We start from the raw sequence: 16,081 nt of genomic DNA on the forward strand, positions 1-16,081 counted from the left end.
GCTGTGAGACCAGGTGGAAGACTTCTTGATTAAAAAAAAAAAAAATTGAGAATATTATATCTGATGAGAATATTGAACGAGCTGCAGATGGAGCCCATTTTTGTCTTGTCAAACCTCATGACCCAGAGACAGAGATGACATCCAGTGAAAATGACGCAACATCTGCAACACGGAGAGAGCAGACCTGGACCACCGGTCACACTCACGTTTGTTTGTTGGCAAACAGGTGAAGTCCTGAAATGTTTCTGATCTCTGAGGAAGTTTCCTCATCGATAAATCGATCACTGAAAAACCTCGAGTTCACAGTTGCTTCACCAATTGTAATAACCTGTAAATAATCTGCTCATGATGGAAGATGAAGAGGAGTCTCATCCTTCCCGTCAGCATGGTCTCCTACACATGGACTTCATATTTCCATTTACCATATTTCACTCCATCCTGGTTCCTGTTGCAGTCATATGATATTTTACGGCCGTCCTTTCTGTGTCATCCTTTCAGGCCTGTGAGGGTCACCATGTTAAGTGTGGGGGGCTCGTCGAGGATCTTCAGCCTTCCTGTACGAGGATTCTGCTCAGTTGTGATCTACAGGAAGTCACTTCCACCTGTCATCACCTCCTCTCCTGGCAACTACCTCCATAGATCAGGAGGGGGGGCACACGTGTCAGGTGTGCGGGCCCTGTCAGGTGGCAGCAGCGATGCTGCAGGTGGGTGGTACAGCAGCCTGGCGAACTCGACCCCAGTTCACCTGTGTGAACAGCTCCTGGTGAGCGTACAGGAGGCGAGCGGGTTGCCGTGGTGGTTTAGCATCTGCGTAGCGACGCTGTCAGTGAGGACACTCGTCACTCTGCCGCTCGCTGCCTACCAGCTGGTTGTCATCTCTAAGGTCAGTGGCGCAGGGCTTCACATACAAGATAAGATAAGATAACCTTTATTAGTCCCACACGTGGGAAATTTGTTTTGTCACAGCAGAAAGTGGACAGTGCAAAGTTACATAGCAAAAACTGGAGAACACTGGAACACAATAAGAATAAGATACTGTACACAACTGTACAGTATAGAATAAAATAAAATAGGATAAAAATAGAATACAAATGCTGTATACAACTGAGTAAAAATACAACTTTGTCAGAGGGTATTGCACTTAGTATTATTGCACATGTGTGGATGTGTTTGATCAGTTGAAGTCTTTGTTGTGGAGTCTGACAGCAGTGGGGAGGAAAGACCTGCGAAATCTCTCCGTCCCACACCGTGGGTGCCGCAGTCTCCCACTGAAGGAGCTGCTCAGTGCTCTCAGAGTCTCCTGCATGGGGTGGGAGATGTTGTCCAACAGGGATGACAGCTTAGCCACCATTCTCCTGTCACTCACCATCTCCACTGGGTCCAGAGGGCATCCTAGAACAGAGCTGGTCCTGGATCAGCCTGTTCAGTCTCTTCCTGTCCCCAGCAGAGATGCTGCTGCCCCAGCAGACCACACCATAGAAGATGGCTGAGGCCACCACAGAGTCATAGAAGGTCTTCAGGAGTGGGCCCTCCACTCCAAACGACCTGAGTCTCCGCAGCAGGTACAGCCTGCTCTGCCCTTTCCTGTAGAGGGCGTCTGAGTTATGAGTCCAGTCCAGTTTGTTGTTCAGATGAACACCAAGGTACCTGTAGCGGTCCACAGCCTCGATGTCCATACCTTGGATGTTCAGTGGTTGCAGTGGAGGATGTTTGTGCCTGCGGAAGTCTACCACCAGCTCCTTGGTTTTACTGGCATTGATCTGGAGGTAGTTCAGCTGGCACCAGTCCACAAAGTCTTGAGTCAGTCCTCTGTACTCCTTGTCGTCCCCATCAGTGATGAGGCCGACTATTGCAGAGTCATCAGAGAACTTCTGCAGGAAGCACTGGGTGGAGTTGTGGGAGAAGTCTGCAGTGTAGATGGTGAAGAGGAACGGCGCCAGAACCGTTCCCTGTGGGGCCCCCGTACTGCAGACGACCCTGTCTGACACACAGCCCTGAGTTCTCACATACTGTGGTAGGGCTGTTCGATATAACGATATAGAATAGAATAGAATAGAATAGAATTCAACTTTATTGTCATTGCACATGTCACAGGTACAGGGTAACGAAATGCAGTTTGCATCCATCCAGAAGTGCTTTAGCCGTGATATAGGTATATTACAATATATATTAGCAATAATATAGATGTGTAAGTATATTACAGAAATGGGTCTATTATGGTATGTTATAATGTACACGGTGTGAAGTATGTTATGAATATTCTATAACTATAAGTATGTACAGGCTGTAGTGAGTACAAGCTATGTACAGGCTATGAACAGGATATAAATATGAAATAAAAACTATACAGAAATCTGAGATATACAGTTATACAGAAATGTGAACTATGCAAGTTATAAACAGTTGTAGGATTGAAAATTATCATATGTACAGAATGATATTCACACAGAACTATACAGTAGTGCAGTTAGGATAATTGTGATAGTGATAAAGTGCTAGTGGTTGTGGGTGTGTGTATGTTCAGTCCATGAGTTTAACGTGGGTCAGATGTCAGGAGGCAGAGTTCAGGAGTCTGACAGCTGTGGGGAAGAAGCTGTTCCGGTACCTGGTGGTCTTAGTCCGGAGGCTCCTGTAGCGCCTCCCAGAGGGCAGGAGGGTGAAGAGTCCATGTGATGGGTGACTGGGGTCTCTGATGATTTTCCCAGCCCTTTTCAGACACCGCTTCCTGTAGATGTCCTTTATGGCAGGAAGTGGTGCTCCGGCGATGCGCTGGGCAGTTTTCACGACCCTCTGCAACGCCTTCCGGTCCGAGGCGGGTATATATCGGATGACGATATAAAAACGTCTATCGTTTCATTTTACGCTATCGTTTGTTTCGTGGTGTCGCAAAATAAACTGTTTACGGCAATATTTTTTCATTATTTTGATGGTCACTGTAGTGGCTATATTAATTTCCTAAAGTTCTCTCTTTCTCTTATATTTAATATAACCACACTACAGACAGAAAAGCGCTTGTTTTTATGAGTTGTCGTTAGCAACAACGACGTTAAAACCACCTCATGTCCGCTTGTTTATTTTCCACATAAACCTTTCACAATAAAGCTCAAGATCCTGTTGAGACTTTTCAAAATAAACTGAATCACGTGAAAGATGCAGAGTATTTACGGATGAGAAGCAAAAAGAGCCGCCAGGTGCTAAAAATAAACCTTAGACTCAAACGTTAGAACAGGCTTTTCCCCGCAGCACGCTGTGTAATAAATACTCACAAAGAAAACGGCGGCTGTTACAACTTATGTCTAAAAATGTATCATTTCATGCATCGGTTAAAACACTCGACTCCAGGTACGTGATGCCCAGCTGGAAACACTTCACGCAAGTCGAGCTGCCCGACATTCACAGAATTTACAGAAAATGTTACATTTTTGTGATTTATATCGTTATCGGACGATAGATGTCTTAATATCGGGATATGAGATTTTGGTCATATCGCACAGCCCTATACTGTGGTCGGTCGGTGAGGTAGTCCAGAATCCATGTAGTGAGGTGATGATCCACTCCAGAGTTCTCCAGCTTGTCCTTCAGGACCGTGGGAAGAATAGTGTTGAAGGCACTGGAGAAATCAAAGAACATGATTCTCACAGTGCTTCCAGCGGTCTCCAGGTGAGCGATTGAACGATGTAGGAGGTGAATGACGGCATCATCCGCTCCAATGCCAGGCTGGTAGGCAGGTGCCGAAGCTGAGCCAGGACCAGCCGCTCCAGGATCTTCATCAGGTGGGATGTCAGAGCCACCGTGTTGTAGCTGTTGAAGGTCATCTGTGCAGTGTCATTGCAGTGGTTACCAGAGTCACCTGACAATGACAAGGTTGCTGCTTCAGCTCGTTCTTCCTGTGTGATCCTGTTTCTGCCTGTAGGTGAGGCGGATGAGTGCAGAGTGCAGACCCTTTCTGCTTCACTACGTGAATGCAGACTTAAACATGTTGATGGTTTAAAATACCTTGATTGGTCAGTAAGAGGGGAAAGGTCTGTTTGTGTCCACAGACTCATCCAACATACTTAATGCTGGTCACATGATCTCAGGTAAGAGTTTGAGGGTCTCATGATGTTTTTGCCGCCTCTAATCCATCTTTGTGCTTTTAAAAGAAAGTCCAGCGCTCCCACGTCTCTACATCTGATCTTAGATCAGGCTGTAGTTTGTCCTCAGAGAGAAGAAATATTTCAGGAATCCAGACATTTTTTCTTCCCCCTTCTCTCCCATGAATTCTGTCCTCTTCCTCCTCCTCGTGTCCTTTTAAACTGAAATGAAAAAGGAAGCCTCTGAGACTCTCAGCTGACACGTCAGCTTTTAACTGCCTTTAAGTTACTTTACTTTACCTCATCATGTTTTGGAGGATTCTGAGGCCACCGAAGCGAAAGCCCTCCGCCACTTGGCTGCGCCTAGAAATCCTGTCCATAAAAATTATGAACAGAACCGGTGACAAAGGGCAGCCCTGGCGGAGCCCATCACCCACCGGGAACGAGTCCGACGTATTGCCGGCAATGCGAACCAAACTCTTGCAACGGTTGTATAGGGATCGAATGGCCCGTAGCAATGGGCCAGACACCCCACACTCCCGCAACACTTCCCACAGGACACCCCGAGGGACACGGTCGAATGCCTTCTCCAAGTCCACAAAACACATGTAGACTGGTTGGGCAAACTCCCATGCACCCTCAAGTATCCTTGAGAGGATAAAGAGCTGGTCCAGTGTTCCGCGACCAGGACGAAAACCGCATTGTTCCTCCTGTATTCGAGGTTCGACTAGCGGACGAACTCTCCTTTCCAGCACCGTGGCATAGACTTTCCCAGGGAGGCTGAGGAGTGTGATCCCCCTGTAGTTGGAACACACCCTCCGGTCTCCCTTCTTAAAGATGGGGACCACCAGCCTGGTCTGCCAGTCCAGGGGTACTGCCCCTGATCTCCACGCAACATTGTACAGGCGTGTCAACCAGGACAGCCCTACAACATCCAGAGCCTTCAGGAACTCGGGCCTCAGAATCTCATCTCTGCTTTTTGCGGATGATGTGGTTCTGTTGGCTTCATCAGGTGAAGGCCTCCAGCTCGCACTGGAACGGTTCGCAGCCGAGTGTGAAGCAGCGGGAATGAGGATCAGCACCTCCAAATCTGAGGCCATGGTTCTCAGCCGAGGAAAAGGGTGGAGTGCCCACTCCGGGTCGGGATGAGTTCCTGCCCCAAGTGGAGGAGTTCAAGTATCTCGGGGTCTTGTTCGCGAGTGATGGGAGAAGGGAGCCGGAGATCGACAGACGGATTGGTGCTGCGGCTGCAGTGATGCGGACGCTGCACCGGTCCGTCGTGGTGAAGAGGGAGCTGAGTGTAAAAGCGAAGCTCTCAATTTACCGGTCGATCTACGTCCCTACCCTCACCTATGGCCATGAGCTGTGGGTATTCAATTCAATTCAATTCAATTCAATTCAATTTAATTTTATTTATATAGCGCCAAATCACAACAGAAGTCGCCTCAAGGCGCTTTATATTGTACAGTAGATAGCACAATAATAAATACAGAGAAAAACCCAACAATCATATGACCCCCTATTAGCAAGCACTTTGGCGACAGTGGGAAGGAAAACTCCCTTTAACAGGAAGAAACCTCCGGCAGAACCAGGCTCAGGGGGGCGGCCATCTGCTGCGACCGGTTGGGGTGAAAGAAGAAAAACAGGATGAAAGACATGCTGTGGAAGAGAGACAGAGATTAGTAACAGATATGATTCGATGCAGAGAGGTCTATTAACACATAGTGAGTGAGAAAGGTGACTGGAAGGAAAAACTCAATGCATCATGGGAATCCCGGCAGCCTCACGTCTATTGCAGCATAACTAAGGGAGGATTCAGGGTCACCTGGTCCAGCCCTAACTATATGCTTTAGCAAAAGGAAAGTTTGAAGCCTAATCTTGAAAGTAGAGATAGTGTCTGTCTCCTGAATCCAAACTGGAAGCTGGTTCCACAGAAGAGGGGCCTGAAAACTGAAGGCTCTGCCTCCCATTCTACTTTTAAATACTCTAGGAACAACAAGTAAGCCTGCAGTGTGAGAGCGAAGTGCTCTAATAGGGTGATATGGTACTACAAGGTCATTAAGATAAGATGGGGCCTGATTATTTAAGACCTTGTATGTGAGGAGCAGGATTTTGAATTCAATTCTGGATTTAACAGGAAGCCAATGAAGGAAGCCAAAACAGGAGAAATATGCTCTCTTTCTAGTCCCTGTCAGGACTCTTGCTGCAGCATTTTGGATTAACTGAAGGCTTTTCAGCGAGTTTTTAGGACATCCTGATAATAAAGAATTACAGTAGTCCAGCCTGGAAGTAATAAATGCATGAACTAGTTTTTCAGCGTCACTCTGAGACAGGATATTTCTAATTTTAGAGATGTTGCGCAAATGGAAGAAAGCAGTCTTACATATTTGTTTAATATGTGCGTTGAAGGACATGTCCTGGTCAAAAATGACTCCAAGGTTTCTCAGTGTTACTGGAGGCCAAGGTAATGCCATCCAGAGTAAGAATCTGCTTAGATACCATATTTCTAAGATTTTCAGGGCCGAGTACAATAACCTCAGTTTGATCTGAATTAAGAAGCAGAAAGTTAGCGGCCATCCAGGTCTTTATGTCTTTAAGACATTCCTGCAGTTTAACTAATTGGTGTGTGTTACCTGGCTTCATGGATAGATAGAGCTGCGTGTCATCTGCATAGCAGTGAAAATTTATGCTATGTCTTCTAATGATGCTGCCTAGGGAAGCATGTATAATGTAAATAGAATTGGTCCTAGCACTGAACCCTGTGGAACACCATAATTGACCTTAGTGTCTGAAGAGGACTCTCCATTTACATGTACAAATTGGAGTCTATTAGATAGATATGATACAAACCACTGCAGTGCAGTACCTGTAATACCTACAGCATGTTCTAAACGCTCTAATAGGATATTATGGTCGACAGTATCGAACGCAGCACTGAGGTCTAGCAGGACAAGCACAGAGATGAGTCCACTGTCAGAGGCCATAAGAAGATCATTTGTAACCTTCACTAAAGCTGTTTCTGTGCTGTGATGAGCTCTGAAACCTGACTGAAACGCTTCAAATAAGCCATTCCTCTGCAGATGATCAGTTAGCTGTTTGACAACTACTCTTTCAAGGATTTTTGATATGAAAGGAAGGTTGGAGATTGGCCTATAATTAGCTAAGACAGCTGGGTCTAGAGATGCTTTTTAAGTAAAGGTTTAACTACAGCCACCTTGAAGGCCTGTGGTACATAGCCGATTATTAGAGATAGGTTGATCATATTTAAGATTGAAGCATTAATTAATGGCAGGACTTCTTTGAGCAGTTTTGTAGGAATGGGGTCTAAAAGACACGTTGATGGTTTGGAGGAAGTAATTATTGAAGTTAACTCAGAAAGATCAATTGGAGAAAAAGAGTCTAACTTAACATCAATGGTACTAAAAGTAGCTGTAGATAATATTACATCTGTGGGATGATTATTGGTAATTTTTCTCTAATGATAAAAATTTTATTTGTGAAGAAGTTCATGAAGTCATTACTAGTTAACGTTAAAGGGATTGTTGGCTCAGTAGAGCTCTGACTGTTTGTCAGCCTGGCTACAGTGCTGAAGAGAAACCTGGGGTTGTTCTTATTTTCTTCAATCAGTGACGAATAGTAAGATGTTCTGGCTTTGCGGAGGGCTTTCTTATAAAGCAGCAAACTATTTCTCCAGGCTAAATGATGATCCTCTAAATTTGTGACACGCCATTTCCTCTCCAGCTTATGAGTTATCTGCTTTAGGCTACGTGTTTGAGAATTACACCACGGAGTCAGGGACTTTGGATTTGAGGCCTTAGTTTTCACAGGAGCTACAGTATCCAGAGTCGTACGTAGTGAGGAGGTAAAATTATTAACAAGATGATCGACCTCTGTTGGAGTAGCGTTCAGATAGCTGCTCTGCTCTATGTTGGTACAGGGCATTGAAGATGATAACAGTGGGTGGATTATATTCTTAAACTTAGTTACAGCACTTTCAGAAAGACATCTACTTTGATAAAGTCTACTCTCTGCTGCTGTGTAATCAATTATTGTAAATGTAAATGTTATCAGGAAATGATCAGACAGCAGAGGGTTTTCAGGAAACACTGTTAAATGTTCAGTTTCTATGCCATATGTTAAAACAAGATCTAGAGTGTGATTAAAGTGGTGGGTGGGTTCTTTTACATTTTGAGAGAAGCCAATTGAGTCTAATAACAGATTCAATGCCATGTTGAGGCTGTCATTTTAGCATCTACATGGATGTTAAAATCACCCACAATAATTATTTTATCTGAGCTGAGCACTAAATCAGATAAAAAGTCTGAGAAATCAGAGAGAAACTCTGTGTAAGGCCCAGGTGGACGATAGATGATAACAAGTAAGACTGGTTTCTGAGTTTTACAGCTGGGGTGGACGAGGCTAAGCATCAGGCTTTCAAATGAATTAAAAGTCTGTCTTGGTCTTTCGTTAATTAATAGGCTGGTGTGAAAAATTGCTGCCACACCGCCCCTCGGCCTGTGCTTCGGGATTTCTGGTAGTTAGAATGACTCGGGGTGTTGATTCATTTAAACTAACATACTCATCCTGCTGCAACCAGGTTTCTGTAAGGCAGAGTAAATCGATTTGTTGATCAATTATTAAGTCATGTACTAACAGAGACTTGGAGGAGAGAGACCTAATATTTAATAATCCACATTTCACCGTTTTACTCTTTGGTTCAGATGTGGATACTGTATTGTTCTTTCTTTGTGATTTTTTATGTTTAAGTTGTTTATTGCTGGTTTTTGGTTTGTTTTTTGTCTTTTTGGGAGCTGACACAGTCTCAATGGAGATGGGTTTTTGGGGGGGTAGTAGCAGGAGGAGAGAAGATGCAGAGAGGCGTGTGACCGAAAGAACGAGATCGCGGATACAAACGGCAGAAATGAGCTTCCTCCGAAGGGTGGCTGGCCTCTCCCTTAGAGATAGGGTGAGAAGTTCGGCCATCCGGGAGGGGCTCAGAGTAGAGCTGCTGCTCCTCCACATCGAAAGGAGCCAGTTGAGGTGGTTCGGGCATCTGACAAGGATGCCTCCTGGGCGCCTCCTGGGTGAGGTGTTCGGGCATGTCCCACGGGAGGAGGCCCAGGGGCAGACCCAGGACACGCTGGAGAGATTATATCTCTCGGCTGGCCTGGGAACGCATTTGGTGTTCCCCTGGATAAGCTGGAGGAGGTGGCTGGGAGAGGGAGGTCTGGGCTTCTCTGCTTAGGCTGCTGCCCCCGCGACCCGGCCTCGGATAAAGCGGATGAAGATGGATGGATGGATGGATGGATGGATGTTTTGGAGGAATACTCTGCAACTGCCTCTGAGTTTATCCAATCAGAAGCATCCGTTTATTTAAGGTGCTTTTTTTTTTCCCGTGAGATGTCCCGAAAGAGTTCCAGTTGATCTACTGTACAATATAAAGCGCCTTGAGGCGACTTTTGTTGTGATTTGGCGCTATATAAATAAAATTGAATTGAATTGAATTGAATTGGTCAGAGCAAAGATGTAAGCTTGATCTAAAGCAGCCCCCTAGTTCCTGCAATGAAAAACCCACAAAAGTAACTATTGTTAACCAACCCCCCAGAATCTAACCATAGTAACCTTCAGGTGATGTGCAGGTGGAGGCACTACAGACTGAAATCTCTGAGCTGGCTAAGAGACTACGCTATGAAGTGTCAGTCAGAGCAAGAGAGAGAAGCTGGACGGAGAGAGAGAGCCGGTGAGACACAACTAACAGACTTAAAACAACAACAAACAAATGCATTCAAAGAAACAAAAAAACATCCAATAGACAGCATAGAACCAGTCAGTCTGTCCTCCTGCCAGGTTCCAGTTCAAGAAGAACCTGCGGCGGATCGTCTCTCAGCTCTACATCAGAGATAACTGTCACCCCTTCAAAGCCAGTCTGCTGGTCTGGGTTCAGCTGCCACTCTGGATCAGTCTGTCTCTGGCCCTCCGAAATCTGAGCCTGGATCAGTCTGGTAAGAACCTGGACCAAGTGAAACTAACCTAACCCAGCCCAAAATTATGAGGTAGGATACAGTACTGTGCAAAAGTCTTGAGCCACCCCTCATGTCTTTAAATTTTTGACTTTCCTGTATTTTTGTTAAGTGCTCTTGAGCGAGAGTTCTCTCACGCGCTCATTGTTTTCCCTCCCTGCGACGTACAGCAGCTGGAGCTTCAGCTAGCAGACATACTGCGTGACAAACTGCACAAAAAAAGGCTGATATCATAAATAAGAGACAAAAAAGTAAGAGAAACGTTTAAGGTACAGAGAAAAAACAACTGAAACAGGCTGCATAATATATTTACCTATATGTTTGCAAGCTTCGAAAAATTGGTGCACCTGCTCAAGAGTCTTGCATAGTACCGTGACTTCTACCTGGTCCAGGATGTAGTCTACACCACCCCCGATCCAGGACCTCTGTTTTTCCTGCAGACCTGCAGGGGGCGCTAGCAGCAGGAGGTGCTCTGTGGTTCCCTGACCTCACCATACCGGACTCCACCTGGATCCTCCCTGTCTGTCTGGGACTCACCAACCTGCTCATCGTAGAGGTCAGTTTGTCAGCAGTATGTAATTAGCTGATCAGTGGTGTAATCAGTCTAAGCTTCCTGTGTGCTTCTTCAGGTCTTTTCTCTGCAGAGAGTCGCAGCGTCTCGAACCCAGCGGCTGGTCTTGAACACCGTTAGAGGATTTTCTCTGCTGATGATCCCAATCGCCGCCACGGTGCCCTCTGTGAGTTTAAGGTGTAGTCCATCACTTTTCTCACCCTGAGGTCTTAGACCAGGTCGGAACAGCCACTTGGTTGAGACATTCAGGAAACGAGGTACAAGCTGAAATTTACAAAAAAGAAAAACATTTGAGTCATAAAACATGCGCACTACACCTGCAGGGAAAATAACCTTTACACATTACAGCCCACTTAGACATGTGCACACCTGGACCACCCTCATTTCCCAACCACTGCACGTCCCATTCAACCTGAACAAGAACTCAGAATTTGATCTCAAAGTCAAAGTCAAAGTCAGTTTTATTTGTCAATTTCTTCAGATGTACTTGCCATACAAAGGAATTGAAATTACGTTTCACACTGTCCCATGCGTAGACATAGACAACAATAAAGTGCAGATGCACAACATTTAGGTAACATACAGGATATAACAAGACACGACCTACACATAACATATAATAAAGTGTTCCACAGTTCGCCCTGGAAAGTAGTGTACTAGTCTACTTGACGTAGTCCCAGGTTGTGGTTGGTAAGTGTTTTTGTTTTAATGCAGCATAAGACTGTAGCAGCAGTAATAGTAATATAAATAATATAAATAGTGCTAAAGAAAATACTAAAATACTAAAAATATATAGCAGCAGGTGTGTGCAATTGTAATGCAGAGGTAGTCGTTTCCAGTCAGGAATGTGGAGAGTGTTTCCTTGTTGTGGAGTGTGTGTGTGTGTGGGGTTGGGGTGGGGGGGGTAGGGTCCAGTCTGTCTTCCTATACTCCTGCCAGTCTGGTGGTTCTGCTGGCTGGGAGCTGGGAGGAGAGACTTCAGCAGTCTCACAGCCTGGTGGATGAAGCTGTTGGTGAGCCTGGTAGTGCGGAGGCGGAGGCTTCTGTATCTTTTCCGGAGGGCAGGAGGCTGAACAGACAGTGTGGGGTGGGTTGCATCGTTGACAATTGTGATGGCTTTGCGGGTAAGGCGGGTGGTGTAGATGTCTTGCAGGGAGGGGAGTGGTACACCAACTATCCTCTCAGCTGTTCTCACAATGCGCTGTAGAGCTTTTCTGTTATAGTCAGTGCAGCTACCGCCCCACACAGTGATGCAGCTGGAAAGGATGCTTTCAATGGTTCCTCTGTAGAATGTGGTCAGGATGGGTGGTGGAGCACTTGCCCGCTTGAGTTTGCGCAGGAAGTAGAGGCGCTGTTGTGCTTTCTTGGCCAGTGATGCTGTGTTGGTGGTCCAGGAGAGGTCCTCACTGATGTGCACCCCAGGAACTTGGTGCTGCTCACCCTCTCCACCATGGCGCCGTCGATGGTCAATGGGGGTGACAGGTGTGGCCTCTCTGGAAGTTGACAATAACCTCCTTGGTCTTGCTAACATTTAGCAGGAGGTTGTTGTCTCTGCACCACGTGGTCAGGAGCTCAACCTCTTTCCTGTAGTGGGTCTCATCGCCCTTGGTGATGAGCCCCACCAGCGTTGTGTCGTCCGCAAACTTCACAAGGTGGTTAGAGCTGTAGGTTGTTGTGCAGCCATGTGTCAGCAGGGTGAAGAGCAGAGGACTGAGTACACAGCCTTGTGGAGCCCCCGTGCTCAGGGTGATGCTGTTTGAGACCTTGTTGCCCACACGCACCGCTTGAGGCCTCTGGCTGAGGAAATCCAGCAGCCAGTTGCAGAGGGAGGTGCTGAGGCCCAGTCTGTCCAGTTTACAGATGAGTTGTTGTGGTATTATGGTGTTGAATGCTGAGCTGAAGTCTATGAATAGCATTCTCACATATGAGTCTTTCTTGTCCAGGTGAGTTAGGGCTGGGTGGAGGGCAGAGCAGATTGCATCTTCTGTGGATCGTTTCGCTCTGTGATCAGAGATTGATTCCTCTGAGCTTCGATCAGGACTCAGAATGAACACATGGAGACTGAGAGTCTTATTCATTCACACAGCACAAATATGCAGGTGATGAAGGTGTAGTAAGCTGCTAACATGAGACAAAAATGGCATTAAATAAATAAAATATTATTTATATAGCACCTTTCTAGACAGAGTCACAAAGTGCTGCACATAAGATAACAAATAATAAAAGGGTAAAACAGACAACATAAAACAGTCAGAAAATTAACCAAAAAAAGGTTTAAAAAGGTGAGTTTTGAGTTGTTTTTTAAAAACAACTACCGAGTCCACAGTTCTTAATGTATGAGGGAGAGAGTTCCACAGTCTCAGGACCACAGTGGCAAAAGCTCTGTCACCCTTAGTTCTCATCTTAGTCTGTTTTATAGCAAGGTAAGCCCTGATCAGATGACCTGAGGGACCTGCTGGGGACATAGGGCTGTAGCAGATCGGAGATGTAGGGAGGTGCCGGTCCATGCAAAGCTCTAAATGTCAAGACCAGGATCTTAAAATGGACTCTAAATTCAACAGGAAGCCAGTGTAGCTGAAATGGCAATGGTGTCGCATGTGAATACTTGGAGGATCTTGTCAAAAGTCTAGCTGCAGCGTTTTGCACAACCTGCAGACGATCCAGAGAACCTTTGCTTAGACACATAAACAAAGAGTTACAATAGTCCAAGCGTGAGGAAATAAATGCATGTATAGCTATCTCCAGTTCACAGCGAGATAAAATCGGGCTTAACTTAGCCACATTTCTTAAATAATAAAAACAAGACCGAACCAGAAAATTCACGTGCCCATCCAATGTGAGGGTCGAGTCAAAAGTGACACCTAAATTCCTGATAGAGGATTTAACATACACAGAAAGAGGACCAAGGGCTTTCACTATCTGGGATACAAATCTGTCCGGTGCACATACGACAGTTTTCCCCTCGTTGAGTTGGAGGAAATTTACAGCCATCCAACGTTTGATAGAATCTAAACATTCTAAGGCATTCTTTATCCTTCACATCAGCTGATGATGAGTGTCATAGCCCCGCCCTCTCTGAGCTCTAATTGGCTTATATCTCTTACAGGTAAAAGATTATTATGGCCACTGAATGGGTTAGGAGATTAAGTTGATCTGTATGTAAGTGAAAGTTTTTAATCTCTCCACAGTCTGTGAAATGTCGGTACTGCCACCTACGAGCTTTACACTGGTGAGCTCGTTCTCCCGACATTTGTGTGTGAAGCAGCATTTGCCTCGTTTCCTGTTTATAAACACAGCTCTGGCTGAGGAATGTTTCATGTTTAGATCTGCCGAGTCAACGAATGTTTGAACGTGTTGAGTCGCTCCCGCATTCCTGTCAGGTCATCAGATTAAAGTGTCTGTTCAGGGTTTTATTTTGAAAGAATGTTCCTGTGTATTAATCAGATTAAGGTGTTTTATTCTGAAAGAGTCTCATTGTGTCTCTCCTCACAGTCCATGGCTCTGTACTGGTTTGCTTCCAGTCTGGTGGGATTCAGTCACAACCTCCTCCTTCGCTCTCCTTCAATCCGCCGTCTCTTGCAACTGTCGACTCCTCACTCGACATCTCCATACAGAGACCTGCTGACCGCCTTCATCGCCAAATACCACAAATGACCGCGCTGTCAGATAATACAGCTGCAAACATCTACAAAACAAGTTGAGGACAGCAGACTGACTCAGTTTAATATTTACTAGCTGCCTGGGTCCACCTGATGAAATAAAAACAGCTGACTGTGACTTCCTGTCAGAGTTTAAAGTCATATAAAGTCAGGTAAACGTCTGTGACGATGTGATCACCTCAGACGTTTAAAGTGTTTGATGTTAATCTGAGATTTTTCTGTCTGGTCATAAATAAAGTAACTTCAGACTGAATGCTCTGTGTTCATCTCTGAACAATAACAGGAAGTGAATGCATGATCTTTGACCGCCTGTTTATTTTCCCACAGACACTCTCTAAACTTAGAAACAGTTCAAGAGGAAGGATTACAGATCAGCCACTTATCGATCAGATGTTTCCCGTATTTATACCTGTGTGGATCAATAGTCTCTTCTCTGATTCTTCTGTCACACAGTGTGACACAAAGTGGATGAGCAGTTGTGATACTCTGCACTTGTCCCAGAAGTACTGACTTTTTGTACATTATTCTTTCTATATATTTGTTTGCTATGATTTGCTATGCACTGACTCTCCCGGCTTTGTTTGTTTGAGCATTCTGTCCCCTGCAAAACAAACAGTCAGCAAATTAAAGCAAATACTCAGTTACATGTTGCTTTATATTTTATTATGTCGCAGGATTAAGTCATTTGTTTTCTTGTTTTCAGTCTTCACGTAGGTCATGTGCGGGAAAGGCCCGCCCAGCATCTCCTGACTACTACTGATGATGTCATGTCTGACATCAGCAGGTTAAACCAAGAGGAGGGGTTTCTTGCTTGCTTGCTTCCTTTTGTTTGTTTCATGATACAAAGGGATTTGTTGCATATTTTTTCTTATATTGAGCCATTTAGTCATAAATGTGTTAATCAAAAGATTGGGGAGCTTTTTGTAATTCTCAGTCATTTCTGTTGAGTTTTAGATTCCTCAGCTCAAGCCAGTGGTACTGGCTAGAATAACTGAAGGTAAACTGATATGAGCTGCGTCCCAATTCAGGGGCCTCATCCTTCGGATTTGAAGGCCGATTAGTTACAGCGACGTGACGAAGGCTGCTCCAAATGGGGCCAACAAATGTGTCCTTCATTTTCCCAGATTTCAAGGATGGGTCGGGTGTATCCTTTGTGGCTCACCATATCCCAGAATTCATAGCGTGGCCCAGCCAAGTTTCCAACGATGGTGGCAGCTACTTAGTTTTAACTCCGACAGTCTTGGTCGTTGTGTCCTTGGGCAATACACTTCACCTGGTTGTGGTCAGATTCCAAACATTTTTTACAAATAAATAACTGCAAAGTGGGGTGTGCGTAATTATTCGGCCCCTTTGGTCTGAGTGCAGTCAGTTGCCCATAGACATTGCCTGATGAGTGCTAATGACTAAATAGAGTGCACCTGTGTGTAATCTAATGTCATTACAAATACAGCTGCTCTGTGACGGCCTCAGAGGTTGTCTAAGAGAATATTGGGAGCAACAACACCATGAAGTCCAAAGAACACACCAGACAGGTCAGGGATAAAGTTATTATATAAATTTAAAGCAGGCTTAGGCTACAAAAAGATTTCCCAAGCCTTGAACATCCCACGGAGCACTGTTCAAGCCATCATTCAGAAATGGAAGGAGTATGGCACAACTGTAAACCTACCAAGACAAGGCCGTCCACCTAAACTCACAGGCCGAACAAGGAGAGCGCTGATCAGAAATGCAGCCAAGAGCCCCATGGTGACTCTGGAC

General features: G+C 45.3%; 1 protein-coding gene across 2 annotated transcripts in view; it reads left to right on the top strand.

Annotated features, from left to right (window-relative positions):
* The window catches only part of LOC116335504 (cytochrome c oxidase assembly protein COX18, mitochondrial), a 21,342-nt gene extending 6,366 nt beyond the window's left edge, over positions 1-14,976 (top strand). The window contains exons 3-8 of one of the 2 annotated variants that reach the window (XM_031759212.2): positions 499-883; positions 9,713-9,813; positions 9,921-10,075; positions 10,534-10,649; positions 10,723-10,830; positions 14,157-14,976. In XM_031759212.2, coding sequence (XP_031615072.1) covers positions 515-883; positions 9,713-9,813; positions 9,921-10,075; positions 10,534-10,649; positions 10,723-10,830; positions 14,157-14,318 — 1,011 coding nt within the window. In that variant the 5' untranslated portion in view covers positions 499-514 and the 3' untranslated portion in view covers positions 14,319-14,976. The remainder of the gene's footprint in view (positions 1-498; positions 884-9,712; positions 9,814-9,920; positions 10,076-10,533; positions 10,650-10,722; positions 10,831-14,156) is intronic. The other variant, XM_031759211.2, reaches the window with a different exon arrangement.
* Positions 14,977-16,081: the final 1,105 nt, after the last annotated feature.

The sequence above is a fragment of the Oreochromis aureus genome, linkage group 2 (assembly GCF_013358895.1).
Source record: "Oreochromis aureus strain Israel breed Guangdong linkage group 2, ZZ_aureus, whole genome shotgun sequence".
Classification (NCBI taxonomy): domain Eukaryota; kingdom Metazoa; phylum Chordata; class Actinopteri; order Cichliformes; family Cichlidae; genus Oreochromis; species Oreochromis aureus.